Raw genomic sequence first — 19,677 nt, 5'->3', positions numbered from 1 at the left:
GTAAAAGTCTACCTGATACATAAGAGTAAAAAGCTATTTTCCTTCAAAAATCTATAGACCTTCACTCTACTCTAGAAACCCTCACTGAAAAAAGAACTCTCTGAATGAAATATTGAATTTTCTCCAATTTAAAAAGCTTCCAGTAAAGAAAAAGATCCCACTATTTAAATATACAGCCCAATTTTAAGACACAAAACACAATTTTAGAAATATCAATGTGAAAAATTATCACGGAATTGAAAAATGTGAGATCTTAAATCATGTGATGCTCATTAAGAGATTCTAGCATCATTTTTGAATTATTTAGGATATTTGGTTATTTTTTCAACTATTACATTAAAAACTAGTATCTTCGCATTAATTCATACATTCACTTTTGTAATGAGTCAATAGGAATATCAAATGATTAAAAAAATAGAATTTTAATTAATCATCAGACTAACCTAATTCATGTACTTAGCAAAGAAAAATTAAGTGTGTTAGTGTTAAATAAGCCATTATGGTTAGTCAGCTTTTCTAAGACTTTCATATTTTCCATAACAGCAATATTTATTTTATTCATTTAAAAATTAAAGCTATAAATATACCTTTAACAGATCCTGGACCACTTGTCTATGTCCAAAATAGCATGCCAGATGAAGAGGAGTCCAACCTAAATTAGACTTACTTCTTCCTAAAAATGGAAAAATATAAGGCATTTTTGTTATTTAGGTAATTTTATAATAAAATTTCTCCTTACCAAGGTACTCCCATACACTGGTCAATCTCCCCTTCACATCACACTGCTGATGAATGAGAGGCAAGAGACAGGACATAGTAAGAATGTAATAAGTATAACATTACTATATTATAATTAGAACCCACAAGGCCCAATTCTGATGCCACCTTCCTAACTCAATGTCCTTATTCTTAGAAGGGTGGAGGGAGAGATCATGGTTCCGTTCAAAGTGGATGATCTCTAACTGGCTGCAGAGTTCTGAGTCTCTAACCATCTCACCATCATGTAGCAAAGGTCTGGTTCTCTCAGCACAGTATTTCATGAAAGGCACCTCTGTGCCATGATAGGAGGGTGGACGGAAAGAGGGAATTAAGGAATCTTTTCTGCCACATTTGGAAAGCTATCAGCTCTGCAAACAGTGACAGAAGATGGAGTTCTGATTCCAGATAAAATCTCAAGTAACGAGGATCTGGGTTACCAGAGGGGTAGAGTCCAAATAGATAACAAGAACCAAAGTTGAGAGCAATGAAATGTTGGATCCTTGCTGAGGAGAGGTACAGAATAACTGAGTGCTACAAAAACGTACTATACAGGGGCGCCTGGGTGGCTCAGTGGGTTAAAGCCTCTGCCTTCGGCTCAGGTCATGATCCCAGAGTCCTGGAATTGAGCTCCACATCCGGCTCTCTGCTCAGCAGGAAGCCTGCTTCCTCCTCTCTCTCTCTCTCTCTCTCTCTCTGCCTACCTCTCTGCCTATTTGTGATCTCTGTCTGTCAAATAAATAAAATCTTTTAAAAAAAAGTGTACTATACAGTTCAATTCAGAAGAAAAACATAGAGCACTATAGCCTGGAGCTGACATGGCTCCAAAAGGTTATCAAAATCCGGAACCAGGCTGAAGAGCATGCAGCCTCTCAAATTCCAAAGCCCAGCACCCTGGAGGGTCTACCAAAGCCCAGGAGCATGCTGCCCACGAGGGGGCACTCCTCCAGAGGAGCTCAAGGTTTAATGGCTGCCCTCACCTCCTGGATTTCAGATTTTGAGCCAACAGAAACCCCGGGCACCAGGCTCAGTGCAACAAGCCTCTGACAGCTCCCTGAAGGACTGCTGCCACCAACAGTGTCCTGTGATTGTTTGCCACTTACCCAAACACCCACAACTATTTCCTCTAAAATGTATGCCCTCTGGAACTTGTAAGTAATTTCAGAATCAATAAATTCTAGAACCAGTCTTTTTCATGGAATGTTTCTTTTACCTTCTGTCCTTAACTGAAACCTAGCTCCCCCTGATGAAAAGGACTCTCCTCTACTCCTCAGGTGGAGCCTCCCAGATAATTCCCACACCCCCACTGGTCCTCACACAACAGAAGCCATGTGAACTTCCCCATAAAAACCGAATGCTGTCTCTAGTCAAGGACTCCACTCACACTACAACCCTTCTTTTGAAATTTCTGCATTAAACCTCAAGCACTTTGCTGCCATCTACCAACCTCCCACCGCCTCGCCCTCACCAAGTAACTCCGGGAAACTGTCTTCTCCCCCACCAAACCGTGCCACTGTCCTTGGGGTGCCTACTACTTATTTGGTATCCTGGTCTCTCAGTTTCTCAGCTTCCCTCATTTCCACAAACTTTGCCTCTGTTCGATGTTCCATGCCCAGTCCCAGGGCTAGAGCCTGGATGTCATCATCGTCTCTGAGCTCACAAACTACCCACTTTCCAGCTTGTTCACACAGGTATCCTCCAGCCCCGTTCAACGGAATCAGTCCTTCATTCTTTAACCACTTCTCATGCATGTAAACACCTCCGTCTTTACTTCCTTCAATAAGTCAAGCATTTTGATTTCTCACGTTTCTTTGCCAATCCCCTCCATAATTCTGTTACAGTAGCCTACAAAACCCCAAAGCCTGATAAGCACACTAGCTTGATTTTTCTGTAACATACCCCAGCTGCTGAACAGTGGTGGAAGAAAAATAACAGAACCCTGTGGACTCATGGCACCTTAACTCAGGATCTCCACTTCAGCTGGGCTCTAGATCCTGCTTGGCAATCCTTCTTATACTACCCTATTCAGGTGTCTCTCCTACATTCTACAACATGCACTTCAAGTCGCCCCTGTTCTTCTCAAGCCTCTTACCCAAACACCTCCCCTGAACAAAGGGCCTCAGTCTCTCAGCTTCACAATGAGAAGAAAGGCTTTCGTGGAATTCCCAGGGCTTCGCACCAGATCTACCACCACACCACTATCTACAGGCATTCTTCCATCCTTCCCTTCTGATGTCTAAGACTAAGCCAGCTCCTGTACCCTGGATTCCATCCCCTTCTTCTCAGGCATTCTTCTCCCTTATCATCCACCTCTCCCTCTTCACTTATGAGTAAGGAGGAAGTAAACACACAGGTCTCTTCCGTCTTACAAGCAAAAGCAATAAAAGCCTCTCTGATCCCATTCTCTGCCCCTCCTCACTCTTTCCTCCCGCTCTGCCTGCACTTACTCTATCCACCCCCTTAATTCCTGTCAACCCTCCAAGTCCCCACGGCAGACCAGGTTTATCTCCCACCATGTCCTTCAAATGGGCCTCAAATGTTAATCCACAAATGCTGTCACCGATTTCCAGGGGCACTTTTCAGCTGCCATAGCACTGTGTCACTGGACAGCGCTGGACAGCATGGCCCCACATACCTTCCAGGCTGCCACAGCCCTGCTATAGGATATAGAAACCCAATAGGATTTCTCTCTGCTTTTCTTCGCCACTTCTCTCAGGATCCTTTGCAAGTTCCACTGTCCAACAACTCCTTCATTACTGGGTATCTCCAATAATGATATCTCCTGGCCCTTTTCCACTGATTTCACTGTTAATGTACTACTGACTTCAAAATCCCTATTTCCCTTTCCAACTCATTACTAAACACCTCCATTTGGTTGCTCAAAAAGTGCAAAGCTGAGCTCACCTGTCATTTCATATATATACTGTTGACCCCTGAACTGTGTGGGTCCACTGACATACAGATTTTAGTCAATAAACACTTTAAATGTACTTTCCTTGTGATTTTCTCTTCGCTAGCTTACTTTATTAGAAGAATACAGTACGTAAAACATATATGTTAATTGACTATTATCAGCGAGGCTTCTGGGCAAAAGTAGGCTATTAGCAATTAAGTTTTTGGGGAGTCAAAGTTCTATGTGGATTTTTTACTGTGCAGGGGGTTGATGCCCCTTTATCCTGTGTTGTTCAAGGGTCAGCTGTACACACTAAAACTACCTCTTCCCCCCCCCAACATCTATTTTCACAATGAATTGTCCTTATTTACCTTGTTTCTGAAATCAGACATAAGCAACATTCTTGCCCCTTTTCTCTTTTTTCACCCCCCACATTCAGTTAGTCCTATTGATTCTACCTCATAAATGTTAATTATATCTACTTGTTGCCATTCCCATTGCTTCTACTTCCAGTTAACCCATAACGAACGGTCTTCCTTAAGTTACTGTAACCGCTTCCGAACTGGTCTCCTCACAAGTAGTGTTTATAGGTAAGATTCTGGACCAAGAAATCAGAATTTCCAAAATCCTACATTAAAATACTTCATCTTGTATACTCTTTACTAGTTACCATGGATATCTAAAAAATTTTGTACCCCTATCCTAGAAATACTGGCCTTAACCTTCAACTGCAGGTCAGGGCTACCTTCTCTCACTTTCAACTCGGCATCGGTAATCCCTCCCAACCAAAAACATCTCTGCTGACTGTTAAGCTTTAATTCTTGAAGAATTATAGTACATTTCACCATTTTCTCAATTTCTAAGGGTTTGGAAAAACAAACCAGATAGAAAAGAAATCCTAGAAATGCCTAGCACAGGTGACCCCCATGGGGAAACACTACTCACGCCCCATCCCACCTCTCCCTACTCACTTCCTTCAAGGAACTGGTGTGCCATTCCTCTACATAAATCCTTTAAACTGCCCTTAAGACAAAAGTCTGACAGGTGTAACAATGAAATTTTGAATAAGCATTCATATCTGCTTCATAGTTTTACATTTCCAAATAGACAACTTTCCATCAATTAGCCTGAAATAACCGTAGGTGAGGGTGGGAAAGGTAGGTAATAAAGTATTATTAGGACTTTCAAATGCCAGGAATGTTTTTAGCTTTCAAAATAGCATCCCAGATAAAGATTAAGAACTGGTCTTTGTTGAAGGACCAGAAGGATTTTTAGAATTCCTTTAGCATACCAAAAACCAACTCATATTTTCTGGAAACTCAGAACATAGTTTCCTCCCTGTTGCAAATATAATAATCATTCCCCACTATGGGTGAAGCCAGAAAGTTTGTGCCCCTAGGACTGGAGAAGAATGTGACAGAGCAGAATAAAATATGCATCTGGGACAGAAGACTGGGCAAAAGACACAAATGCAGAGACAGTGGCGTTCCTGCTCATGAGCCCGGAGAGGGAGATAAATTGAGAGAACACTAAGAACAAGCAAGTAGCATCTGGGATGGCAGGAAAAGATCCTCTAACAGCCACCTATCCTAGTACCCACCTACAAGGCCACCACAAAGTGAAAGCCAAGGACCACCACTTGTATGACAAACAGAGACATGAGTTTGACTTTGTCCCCAAGTTCAACTACAAAGCTTAAGGAGCATTAGGAAGAAAAGGGTCACTGAGGAACCAAAGGCTATAGACACAAAACAAGGCTCACCTTTACATTTATTTTTTTTTAAGATTTATTTGACAGAGAAAGATCACAAGTAGGCAGAGAGGCAGGCAGAGAGAGAGAAGTGGGGGAAGCAGGCTCCCTGCTGAGCAGACAGTCTGATGTGGGACTTGATCCCTGGACTCTGAGATCATGACCTGAGCCGACTGCAGAGGCTTAACCCACTGAGCCACTCAGGCACCCTCACCTTTTATATTTAAATGCCACCTTAGAGGAGATGGGGCAAGAAGAGTTGAGAGGCTCTGGAAGACCATTTATCAAAAAGCAATTGAGCTTGAGGTACCCAAAGACTAACATTAAGTCTTCCATATTCCAAGAATGAGAAGGTACTTGTTGAAATATCAGTCATTTTAGAAGATAAATTCTATTTCTCTGCACACCTGAGTGCAATACTTACAACCTTGCTACACAAGATGCATTAGGATTTGGATGCTTCTTATCTATCTAACTTTATCCCTTTACCCCCTCCTGCCTGCAGGCCCTTGCCACCTAGACTGCCTCTCACCTCAGGACCTTGGCACATGCTGTATCTTCTCCCTTGAACACTTCTTCCATTTTCACCTGTTAGTCCTTATAGATTATACTTTTTATATACTCCTTATAGATTGCTTTTGAAACATTTCCTCTAAGAAGTTAATCCTTCTAGTTTCAGTTTCATACCTCTCCGATGGGATCTCATGACACCCTGGGGTTCCATATTCTGGTATATACTGTGTAGTACAGACTGGTCTGATCTGTTAATCTACTATACTAGTCTCCGTGAGGGCAAGGATCCTACTAACACCACCTGCAATGTACTGCATAGGACTCTGGGCATATAGTAAACACTCAGACCTGCTGCTTTAACTATAATACCCTATCATAGCATGCATCTTATAATTAATAAAATCGTCATGAATCCTAAACCTTAAGACTAGATCTCAATTTCTCTGACTTAGGGAGGACTATGAGAGAACTTTTACACACTCTCATGAAGGTTCTTTCTAAAATATGGGATGAGAATTTATTTCTAGCAAGATTAAAACAGTGCTAAAAAAAAAAATGACAAGAGTCATGCATACTCACAAGAGAAAGCTAAAAAGTTCACTCAAAGCTTACCTTTGCAATTAATGTCAGCAATTACTTCATTTCTCTCCATGGTTTCCAATAACTGTCTGACTTCTTCAATGTTGCCATTTCTGGCATGATGGAGAAGCTGTTGTTCTGCTTCACTGTTCATTTCTAGATTGAAAAATAATATTGCTATTATCTAATAGCATAATGTGCATTTGGATACTATCTGGTAATAGAAAAAGGGAAAAAAGTCATCTTCATTTTGTAGCTAGTAAGTCAGACACAAGAACTGACTAAACGAATCAGTTGTAGGGCCAGAAGTTGACCCTGAGATTCCTTTGCCCTTTCTACTATTGAAAAAAATGCACTAGACATTCAGTTAAGTTTCTTAATCTCTCAAATCCTCAGTTTCCTCAACTCCAAATAACCTCATGAGCTGCTAAACATTGTATTATAGACACATATTTTGCAAATAGTTATTACAACAAAAACTAGACATAAAATTAAAATGCGGCCATTACTATAAAAACATCCTAAGGCTGAAGTATAAATTAACACATTCAAAACTTGTGCAAAATATTCTGGATAGAAAAAATTAAATTATAAATATCTGGGAATGACCATACTTACCATTCCTTTGTTTTCTCTCTCATATTTTACCAAGCCTCAAATCAAATGTAGAAGACTACAACCAAATTTAAAGCATTTGTCAAAACATTATGAACAGCAGTTCACTGAATATAATTTCTTTGTAAAAGTAAATGCAAATAAATCAATTTTTTTGCCTACAAGATTAGCAAAAATAAAAGCTTATACACCTGAAAGTAATGTAACATTGCAAGTCAATAAAACCTCAATTAAAAAAAGAATAAGATGAAACATGCCCAATGCTGTCATGGACAGAAAATGTGCATTCCAGTAAAGTGCTAATATGAATATATATGCATATATGTCACGGGTGGTTCTATTTTGTCAATATCAGGTAAATTTCAAAATACACATACACCTGTGGAGGATTCTGCTAAGATGGCAGAGTATGAAACACCAGGACTCTGTTTCCCCACCCAGACAATAATTGCACTGGCAGAATCTGCCCAATGCAACTATTTTGGAACCCTGGGATCTACTAAAGGCTTACAACCACGAAGGAAAGCTTGGAAGATAAATTGTGGTTAATTTATGTCATTTTCAGCCCTTAGCAAGGCAGCAGCTACCCATCTCCTGTGGTACATGTGTTCCTGGAGCAGGTTGCAGGAGTCAGAGTGAACAAAAAGACCCCTATACACCAAACATTGGAGAACTGGCTCTGATTATTGCTGCTTCTGATCACAAAGATACAGACAAAGAGGCAAGTAGCCATTGCTGATGCAGCATCTCTCACTGCTTGCTGCAAGCCCCTCCAGTGGGTGGAACTTCCAGGGGATTTAAAGGGCCAGCACTCTTTTTTGTTTTCTCCCTTCATTTTTCTATTTCTTCCCTTTTAAAGCCAGATGCTAAGGACAAGGACATTCAGGGATGCCTAGGTGGCTCAGTCAGTTGTGCATCTGCCTCCTGCTCAGGTCATGATCCCAGAGTCCTGGGATCAAGCCCTGCTTCAGGTTCCTTGCTCAGCGGGGAGTCTGATTCTTCCTCCCTCCACCCACCCCACCCCTCCCCCTTCTCATGTGTTCACTCTCTCTTGCTCTCTCTCAATAAATAAAATCTTTTAAAAAATATTGATTAGGACATTCAAAAACAACTGCACATATGGAGAAAACTAGAACATAACTGCTCATGACCACCAAAGGCTCAGCAAAGATCTGAGAAGACCTTAAGTTTAAAACTCAGGCTAACCCTCAGCACAGAGACAGCCCACAACAATCCAAAAACACAACAACAAATTAGAAAACCTTGGCGAAGGAGAATTTGCTATCCAGAGTTACTACATTATTAAATTCAAATGTCCAGTTTTCAACAATGAAAAAAGTTACATGGTATACCAAGAAACAGGAAAGTAGGGCCCATTCAAAGGAAAAAACAAATCAATAGAAACTGTCTCTGAAGAGGATCTGATGGCAAATATACTAGACAAAGGATATCAAAAAGAATTCAAAGATCTAAAGAAAAAGATGGAGAAAGTCAAAATGTATAAACAAGATGAAAATATGAATTAAAAAAATTAGAAAACCCAAAAGGAAACAAATAATTCTTGAGCTGAAAAGTACAACAAACGAAAAATTCACTTGAGGGATTCAAAGGCAGATTTGAACAAGCAGAGGACTCAGTGAACCTGAAAGATAGGGCAATGGAAATTATTGAGTCTGAGAACAGAAAGAGACCAAAATCTGAACAAAGCTTAAGTGACCTGTAGGACACCAAAACACAATCAACATGCATCATGGAAGTCCTAGAAGAGGTAGAACAAGAAATAAAGTATTTGGAGAACTAATAGCTCAATACTTGTTAAATTTGATAAAAGACATGAATATAAACATCTGAGAAGGTCAATGAACTCCAAGTAAGGTGAACTCAAAGAGATACACTATATAATCTAATTTTCAAGAGAGGAAAATCTTGACAGAAGAGAGAAGCTTAGTCATCAGATCCAGGGTAAGATTATCAGCAGATTTCTCATTGGAAATTTTGGAGGACAGACTGCAGTGGGCAAATACATTTAAACCATGAAAAGACAATGTTCAGCCAAGAATGCTATATCTGGCAAAACTGCCTTTCAAAAGTGAGAGAGAAATTAAGACATTCCCAGAAAAAAAAAAAAAAAAAGGCTGAGAGAGTTTATTACCATTAGACCTGCCTTTTAAGAAATGCTCAAGAGAGTCCTGCAAGGTAAAATAAAGGCACACTAGACAATAACTCAAGGCTATACAGAGAAATAAACAACTTGATAAAGGCAAATACATGTGCAATTACACCTACTGTTATTATAATAATGGTTTATAGCTGTAATTTGTTTTCTACGTGATTTAAGAGTAATACATTTAAAGAAAAAAATACTGGTTTAAAAGCTAGTATTATTATAACTTTAGTTTATAACTCCGAATCTTGTTTTCTATGTAATTTAAGAGACTAGCAAATTTAAAAGAATTATTAGTTTATATTTCGGGTATACAACATATAAAGATATAATTTTGTGACCTCAGTAGCCAAAAAGGGTTGGAACAGACCATAGAGGAGAAAAAATTTTGTGTGTATTATTTAAGTTAAGCTAATATAAATTCAAATTAGTGCTATAACTTCAGGATGTTAAGTGTAATCCCCTGGGTAATTCCCCCCCAAATAGCTATAAATACACAAAAAAGGAAATATTTCAATACAAAAAGAACAACAACAACAACAAAAAAAAACCAACCAAAAACAGCTAAACATAAGAGGACAATAATGCAGTAAATGAGGGACCAAAAAAAAAAAAAAAAAAAGTTATGACATATAGAAAATAGCAAAATGACAGAAGTCCCTCCTTATGAGTAATTATTTTAAATGTAAATGGATTAAACTCTCCAGCCAAAAGACAGAGATTGGCAGAATGGATAAAAACACATGATCCAACTACATGCTGTCTATAGGAGATGTACTTTAGATTCAAAGAGAGAAACAGACTGAATGTTAAAGGATAGAAAGAGCTACTCCTTGCAAACAGTAATCAAAACAGAAGTGATTATACTAATATCAGACACAATAAACTCAAAATCAAAAGGAGGTTCCAAGAGACAAAGAAAGACATTATATATTAATAAAAGATTTAATACAGCAAGAAGAAAGTAATTACAAACACCCAATGATAGAATAACATATAAGAAACAAAAACAATTTAAGAAACACTAATAGTAATAGTCAGAAACTTCAATACCCCACTCATAATAATGGATAAGACCACACTAGACAGAAGGAAACAGAGGAGTTAACACAATAAACCAAATCTAGCAAACATTTACAGAACACTCTACCTGACAAGAGCATATACATTTCTCTCAAGTATCTTTCCAGGACAGACCACATGTTAGGCCAAAATTAAGTCTCAGTAGGGATGATGTTAGGAATTACTGAAGGAAAAGGGGAAAATTCACAACATGTTGGAAACGAAACATACTTTAAAATAACCAACAGATCAAAAAATAAATCACAAAGGAAACTGGAAGACGTTAGAGATAAATAAAAATGAAAACACAAAACACTTATCAGACACAGCAAAAGCAATGTTAAGAGGGGAAATGTACAGCTAAGAATGTTTACATTGAAAAACAAGAAAGACCTCAAAACAACCAACTAACTTTGCAAATTAAGACATTAGAAAAAAAAATAAACCTAAAGATAGAAAAAAATACTAAAGATTAGAGCAGAAAGCAACAAAATAGAGAATAGAAAAACAGAAAAAAATTCAATGAAAGCAGATGTTGGTTCTTCAAAATGATCAACAAAATTGACAAACATTTAGCTGGACTAAGGAAAAAAGAGAAGAATCAAATTACTAAAATCAGAAATAACAAGGACATTATTACCAACCCTACAAAAATAAAAAGTGTTTTAAGAGTATGGTGAGCAATTGTGCACCAACAAATCAGATAACCTAGATGAAATGGACATATTCCTACAAACACAAAACCTACCAAGACTAAATCATGAAGAAATGAGAACTATGAACAGATACACAACTAGTAAAGAGATCAAGCAGTGCCTGGGTGGCTCAGTTGGTTAACAGTCAGCCTTCAGCTCAGGTCATGATCTCAAGGTCCTGGGATCTAGCCCCATGTTGTGTCCCCCGGCCCCAGGAGGCCTGCTTCTCTCTCTCCCTCTGTCACTCCCCCTGCTTGTGCTCTCACTTGCACTCACTATCTCAAATAAATAAAATTAAAATCTTAAAAAAAAAAATCAAATGAGTAATCAAAAATCTCCCACAGAAAATCTTCCTGAATTTGACTGCTTCACTGGAGAATGATACTAATCCTTCTCAATTTTTTCTAAAAAATTCAGAGAGAAAAGAATACTTTGTAACTCATCCATGAGGCCACCATCACACTAATACCAAAGACAGACAAAGATAAAAGAAAAACAGACTGATACCCCTTATGAACACTGATGGAAAAATTTTCAATGAAATACTAGCAAAACTGAATTCAGCAGTGTATTAAAGGAATATACACCATGACCCAGTGGGATTTATTCCTGAAATGCAAGGATAGTTCAACATATGAAAATTGATCAATGCAATACACTACATTAACAGAATAAAAAAAATACATAATCCTCTCAAGTGATGCAAATAACATATTTAACAAAATTCAACACCTTGCATGATTTAAAAAAAAAAAATCCAAAGAGCTAAGAAATAAAAGGAAACTATTTTAATGTAATAAAAGCCATCTGTAAAAAAACCACAGAAAACATCATACTCAAAGGTGAAAGATGGAAAGCTTTTCCTCTAAGATTAGGAACAAGGAGAAGATGCCCACTTTCACCAGTTTTAGTCAACATAATATTGGGCATTCTAGCAGATAATTTAGATAAGAAATAAAAAGCAACCAAATTGGGAAAAAAGCAGTAAAATTATCGGTTGAGGATATTTACAGAAAACCATTAAGATTCAACCAAAAAAAGCTCTTAGAAATAACCAATTTAGAAAAGTGTTAGGATACAAGATCAACATAAAAATCAGCTGCATTCCTATACACTAGTAATAAATCATCTGAAAAGGAAATTACAAAAATAATTCAATTTATAATACTATCAAAAAGAATAAAGCAGGTAAGAATTAACCAAAAAGATGAAATACTTATACAATAAAAATTTCAAAATATTGAGAAATGAAAGACAAATAAATGGAAACACATCCCATATTCACAGATTAGAAAACTCAACATTATTGAAATGTCAGTCCTATGGAAAGAAATCTAGACATTCTTTCAATTCCTATCCAAATCCCAATAATGTTTTTTGTAGAAACAGAAAAACCCATCCTAAAAGTCCTGTGAAATTTCAAGGGACTCTAAATAGCCAAAACAATCTTGAAAAAGGAGAACAATGTTGGAGGATTCATACTTGCCAATTTCGAACTTATTACAAAGCTACCATAATCAAACATTGTGGTACAGGCATGAAGACATACAAAACAATGGAATAGAACAGGGAAGTCAGAAATAAATCCTTGTGTATATGGTCAAATGAATTTTTATAAGAGTGTCAAGATAATTCGATGAGTAAAGGGCTTTCATCAACAAATGGTTCTGGGGAAACTGAAAATCCACATGGAAAAGAATAAAGCTGAACCTTTACCCAACATTGTATTCAAAAACTAACTCAAACTAGATCAAAGATCTAAACGTAAGACAATACAAAACTCAGGAAAACACAGGGCAAAAACCTCATGACACTGGATTTGGCAATGATTTCTTGGATAGAACAAGGGCATGGATAACAAAAGAAAAAATAGACAAAGTGGACATCATGAAAATTTTAAAATTCTGTGCATCAAAAGACACTATCAGAGTTAGAAAACAAGTACAAAATTAGAGAATATTTGCAGTCTACGGCCATACCACCCTGAACGCGCGGCGCCTGATCTCATCTGATCTCAGAAGCTAAGCAGGGTCGGGCCTGGTTAGTCCTTGGATGGGAGAAAATACTTGCAAATCATGTAACTGATAAGGGATTAAATCCAAAATATACAAAGAACATCTAGAACTCAAAACCCAATTCAAGGGGCACCTGGCTGGCTCGGTTGGTTAAGCATCTGCTTTCAGCTCAGGTCATGATCCTGCGGTTCTGGGGGTCCTAGAATTCAGCCCCATGACAGGCTCCCTGCTCAGCAGAGCATCTGCTTCTCCCTCTGCCCCTCCCCCCCCCACTCATGCTTCCTTGCTCTCTCTCTCAAATAAATTAAAATATTTAAAAACAAATCCCAATTAAAACAACGACAGGGGCACCTGGGTGGCTCAGGGGGTTGGGCCTCTGCCTTAGGCTCGGGTCATGATCTCAGGGTCCTGGGATCGAGCCCCGCAACGGACTCTCTGCTCAGCAGGGAGCCTACTTCCCCCTCTCTCTCTGACTGTCTCTCTTCCTACCTGTGATCGCCCTCTGTCAAAAAATAAATAAAATCTTAAAAAAACAACAACAACAATAGCAACGACAAAAACACGAAGTTTAGATACTTCTCCAAAGAAAATATGCAAACGGCTGGGGCCCCCAAATGGTTCAGCTTCGGGTTAAGCATCTGCCTTCAGCTCAAGTCCTGATTGGGCTCACCACTCAGCAGAAGTCTGCCTCTCTCTAATAAATAAAATCTTTTAAAATAAGAAAACATGCAAATGACCAATAAAGACACAAAAAGACGGTCCACATCACTGATCATTAGGAAAATGCAAATTAAAACTACAATGGGTATCACCTCACACCCACTAAGAAGGCTACTATGAAAAAAAAGCAGAAAGCAAGTATTGTCAAGGATGTGAAAAAATTAGAATCCTGTGAATGGTTAGTAGGAATGTAAAATGGTACTGCCACTGTGTAAAAAAAATTAGGGATTTCTCAAAAAATTAAAAATAGAATTACCCTATGATCTGGCAATTCCACTTCTGGATATATACCTGAAAGAACTGAAAGTGAGGTCTTAAAGTATTTGTACAGCTATGTTCATGGCCGCATTATTCACAATAGCTAAAACATGAAAGCAACACAAGTGTCCACTGGCAGATGAATGGTAAAGCAAAATATAGTATATACTTTTCAGTGTTCAAAAAGGGAGAAATTTCTGCAATATGCTAAGACATGGTTAACTATGAGGACATTATGCTAAATGAAATAAGCTAGTCAAAGAAAGACAAATACTGTATGATTCCATTTCTATGAGGTACTTAGAGCACTGTAGTCAAAATCAGAGAAAGAAAGTGTAATGATAGTTACCAGGGACTTCAGGGAGAGGAGAATGGGGAGTTATTTATTGGGTACAGAATTTCAATTTTATAAGAAAAATTTTAAAGCTGGATGGTGGTGACGGTAGGACACACTATTAATGTATTTAATACCATTGAAGTATACGTAAACATTTCTAAGATGGTAATTATCTTATGCGTATTTTACAATTTATAAAATAAAAAAATACACATATGCCATTTACTTTCCCAGGGAAACTCTACTTCTAGGAATTTATCTTATAAAAATACTTATAGGGGCGCCTGGGTGGCTCAGTGGGTTAAAGCCTCTACCTTCGGCTCAGGTCATGATCCCTCTCTGCCTGCTTCTCTGCCTACTTGTGATCTCTGTCTGTCATATAAATAAATAAAATCTTTAAAAAAATACTTATAGAAGATTATTTTGTAAGCATGCTCATAAGGATTGCATGATTTACAACAGTTAAAAAGGTATTAACAAGTCCATATCCATCGATAGGGGAGTGGTTAAATAAATCCTCTAGGAAGACTGAAAGAAATATTCTACAGACTGGAGGATGGAAGACAACTGAAGCATTGTTTCAAAAAGTAGCCAATGCACAGTGAACACCATGACCTTCAACCCTCTTACCTAAGCATTCCTAATGCTGACAAGCCAGGCTCCAGCCCCTGAGAGAAGACTAAGGTGGTTACAGTTTCTGAAAGATAACATATTCCAAGACAACACCAGCAGCTCCCAACAAATGGCTAAGCCAGATGAATCTTAGAGTAGAGTTGGCCAGTCAAGGGTTCCCCTTCTTTCTCAATTTCCAATCAGTTTTCTAGTTCCTATTAAAAACCATTAAGTAAGGGTGATAAGACATCTGAATAAAACCTCCAAAACATGAAAGAATCTAGAACCAAAGAGGCAAAAAAAAAAAAAAAAAAAAAGCAAGTTGAAAAAAATTCAGGAAAAAGTTAAATAAAACCTAATCTTTAGAGAATAAAATTATATTCTGAAACAAAACCAAGATACTGTATGAAAATACAAAACAGCAGAAAAAGATATTTGAGTATTAAAAATGATAGCAAAAACATCAATGAAACCAGGAGCTAGTTTTTTGGTTTTTTTTTTAACGATCAACAATTGATAAACATTTACCCAGAGACTCATAAAGAGAGACAGAGAGGGAGAACTCCTAGAAAATCAGAAGTCAAAGAGGAGAAATAATCACCACCACAGAAATACAGAAGACTGTATGAGAATATTATGAAAAATTAGTGCCAACACACTGGACAGAAAAAATGGATAAATTCCTAGAAACATATAACCCCCCAAAACTGAACCAAGAAGAAACAGAAAATCTGAACAGATTATCAGCAATGAAATAGAATCCGCAATCAAAAAACTGCCAAAAAACAAAAGTCCAGGACCAGATGGCTTCACAGAAGAATTCTGCCAAACATTTCAAGGAATAATAATGCCTATTCTTCTCAAACTATTCCAAAAGATAAGAGTAAGGAAAGATTCCAAATTCATTCCATGAGGCCAGCATTACCCTGATACCAAAACCAAATAATGACACTACAAAAAAACAAAAAAACAAACAAAAACTATAGCCCAATATCTCTGAGGAACACAGACGCAAAAAGTCCTCAATGACATATTAGTAAACCAAATCCAACAATACATTTTAAAAAATCGTACACCACGACCAATTGGGATTTATGCCTGGCATGCAAGGGTGGCTCAATATTCACAAATCAATCAAAGTGATACATCAACAGAGAAATGATCATATGGTTTTTATCCTTTAACTACATGCAAAAAAAGTATTTGACAAAGTACAGTACCCATTCTTCATAAAAATCCTCAGTAAAATAGGCTTACAGGGAAAACACCCCGACATAATAAAGGCTATATATAAAAAACCTACAGCTAACATCATACTCAATGATGAAAAACAGAGTTTTCCTCCTAAAATCAGGAGCAATACAGGGATATCCACTCTTACCACTTTTATTCAACATAGTACTGAAGTCCTAGCCACAGCAATGAGACAAGAAATGAAAGGCATTCAAATTGGTAAGGAAGAAGTAAAACTTTTACTGTTTGCAAATGATGTGATAATATATATAGAAAACTCTAAAGACTCCACCAAAAAACTATCAGAACTGATTAATGAATTCAGTAGTCATAGGATACAAAATCAGAGGAATTCATTGCATTTCTATAAACTAATAATGAGGTAACAGAAAGTGAAATTAACAATCCCATTTATAATTTCAACAAAAACAAAATACCTAGGAATGAACTTAACCAAGAAGATAAAAGACCTGTACTCTTGAAGCTATAAAACACTGATGAAAGAAACTGAAGATGACAAAAACAAATGGAAAGCTATTCCATGCTCATGGATGGAAACAACAAATACTATTAAAATGTCCATACTACCCAAAGCAATGTACCATTTAATGCAATCCCTATAAAAACACAAACAGCACTTTTCACAGAACTAGAACAAAGAATCCTAATTTGTAGGGAGCCACAAAAGACCTCAAGGAGTCAAAGCAATCTTGAAAAAGAACAAAACTGGAGATATCACAACCCCAGATTTTAACATAAACTACAAAGCTCTAAAAATCAAAACACTGTGGTACTGGCACAAAAATAGACAAATGGAACAACAGAACACAATACAGAGCCCAGAAATAAACCCACAACTATGTGGTCAATTAATCTTTGACAAAGAAGGCAAGAATATGCAATGGGAAAAAGAGTCTCTTCAACAAATGGTGTTGGGAAAACTGGACAATCACAGCAAAAGAATGAAACTGGACCGCTGTCTTATACCACGCACAAAAAGAAACCCAAAATGGATTAAACACCTAACTGTGAGGTGTGAAACCATCAAATCCTAGAAGACAGTACAGGCAGTAATTTCTCTGACATTGGCCATAGCAACATTTTTCTAGATAGGTCTCCTGATGCAAGAGAAACAGAAGGAAAAAATACACTTCATGGACAATATCAAAATAAGAAGCTTCTGCACAGGGAAGGAAACAATCAGCAAAACTAAAAGACAACCTACTGAATGGGAGAAGATATTTGCAAAGTGACACGCCTGATAAAAGTTTAGTATCCAAAATACATAACTTAGAGGTGGCTGGCTGGCTCAGTTGGAGAAGTGTGAGACTCTCAATCTCAGGGTTGTGAGTACAAGCCCACAATGGATGTGGTGATTAAAAGAATAAACATATATGAAGAACTCATACAACTCAACACCAAAAAAAATAATAATCCAGTTAAGAAACGGGCAAAAGACATGAACAGACATTTCTCCAAAGACGACATCCAGATGGCCAACAGACACATGAAAACACGCTCAATATCACTCATCCTCAGGGAAATACAAATCAAAACTACAATGAGGTATCAGGTCACACCTGTCACGATGGCTAAAATCAACAACACAAGAAACGAGTGCTGGTGAAGATGTGGAGAAAAAGGAGCCCTCGTGCACTGTGGTGGGAATGGAAATTGGTGCATCTGAAGGACAGTATGGAGGTTCCTTGAAAAAAAAAAAAAAAATTAAAACTAGAACTACCCTACAATCCAGGAATCACACTACTGGGTACTTAGACCAGAAATTCAAAAAGACTGGCAAAGGGATACATGTATCCTTATGTTTATTGCAGCATTATTAACAAGAGCCAAACTATGGAAGCAGTCCAAGTGTTCACTGATAAAGGAGATGTACACACACATACACACACAGGAATATTACTCAGTTATAAAAAATGAAATCTTGCTATCCCCAGAACATGGATGGAGCTAGAGTTATAACACTAGGCAAAGTAAGTCAAAGAAAGACAAATACCATATGCTCTCACTCATATATGGAATTTAAAAAACAAAACAAAGGGGGAAAAAATGAGAGGCAAACCAAGAAATAGTCTCTTAACTACAAAGAACAACCTGATGGTTACCAGAGGGCAGGGGGTAAAGGGATGGAGGAAATAGGGGATGGGGATTAAAGAGTACACCTATCATGATGAAAGAAATAAAAATGATAAAAATAAATCCAAGCCACTTAAACAGTCCACTGCAATGTATTAACCACAGCAGTTGTTAATGCCTAGCAAAGACGGGCTGCTTACAGGCACTGGAGGCACAAGGATGCCCACTCAATCTGTGCCCTTCAGAAACAGGGCAAACATGCCCATAATCCTACCAGCATGTGCCAAGAATAGTAATGTGTGCCAGGGGCAGTGGTTGTACAGGAGAAAGGGCATGTACAGGAGAAAGCTTTTCATTTGTATCAGTTACAGAAGGAATCACAGAAAAAGTGACTTTTAAGCTGGAACCTGAAGAGTGAAAGTTCACCAAGACCAGCGGGGTGAACAAAGTTGCCAACACGAACAAATGTCAGGAAAGGAAGAGTCCCAGGTGAAGCTGTGATTCCATGCCTGGCATGAGGAGTTTGAGGCTCCTGTGGGATACTGGGAGAGGGCCAGGCAGCAGCTTGAGCAGAAGCAGCTAAGACCGTTGTTGGCTAGAACTCACTAACGTGGTGATTAAAGTCAGAGGAGTAAAGAAGATCCCTCAAAGGGAGAAGACCAACATTTAAGGGAAGGAGGCCAGTCACTATGATCTAGCAGAGAGAAGGGCTAAGGGGAGAGGAGGGGAGAGAAGAGGCTGAGAACACTGAAACCAAGAGAGGACAGAATTTCAAATGGGTCAGAAGATTGGAGTGAAATGTTAAAGGAAGCACCAGGACAATGTCTGAAAACACTGGCTGGTTTGGCAAATCAGAAGTCACTGGTGAAGTACTCACTTCTTTTAAAAATATAAAGTTAAATTAAAAGTCAATTAATTTTTTTATTCAATGAAACTTTACAACTTCCTTCCAATAAGCCTTTGTGCCCTGATAGACAGCATTACCTCCTTTGGAGGAGAAATGATAGAGAAGTAGCTAAAATTGTAATATGTCACACTAAAGTCTGAACCCTTGAAGTCAATGTAAAAATGTTTATTCCAAATTATTAGTTTATATTTGACATATTTACACTATTTTCTCTTCCTCCTATTTGTTATGTACTCACATGGACCTGGATGCCCTACAAACATAGCAAAAGAATAATCCTACTTGCTGTGTATTTATTTTACCTTTATTTGGTTGAAAGTGTTAATCGAAATTTGTGAAAATTATGTAAGCTTATTGGCCCTGCTTTGGAAATTGTTTGAAGTAACCTTAGGTTGCTATACATTTTAGGTGCTGCAGTAATCAAGAACTCTTAGATGCAACCTTGATTTGGATTTGAACTTGACAGATTTTGAA

At 37.8% G+C, this 19,677-nt stretch overlaps 1 protein-coding gene across 1 annotated transcript in view; it reads right to left on the bottom strand.

Moving 5' to 3' along the window:
- OSBPL1A (oxysterol binding protein like 1A) overlaps positions 1 to 19,677 on the bottom strand; it is a 226,835-nt gene that overhangs the window by 204,155 nt on the left and 3,003 nt on the right. The window contains exons 2-3 of the mRNA XM_080821884.1: positions 6,525 to 6,647; positions 588 to 673 (exon numbers count right to left, since the gene is read on the bottom strand). Of these exons, the coding sequence (XP_080678010.1) occupies positions 588 to 673; positions 6,525 to 6,645 (207 nt within the window). The 5' untranslated portion in view covers positions 6,646 to 6,647. The remainder of the gene's footprint in view (positions 1 to 587; positions 674 to 6,524; positions 6,648 to 19,677) is intronic.

This window comes from Martes martes (assembly GCF_963455335.1).
Source record: "Martes martes genome assembly, chromosome: 13".
In the NCBI taxonomy this organism is placed as follows: domain Eukaryota; kingdom Metazoa; phylum Chordata; class Mammalia; order Carnivora; family Mustelidae; genus Martes; species Martes martes.
The sequence above is the reverse complement of the archived record's forward strand: the minus strand, read 5'-3'. Positions and strand labels throughout refer to the sequence as shown.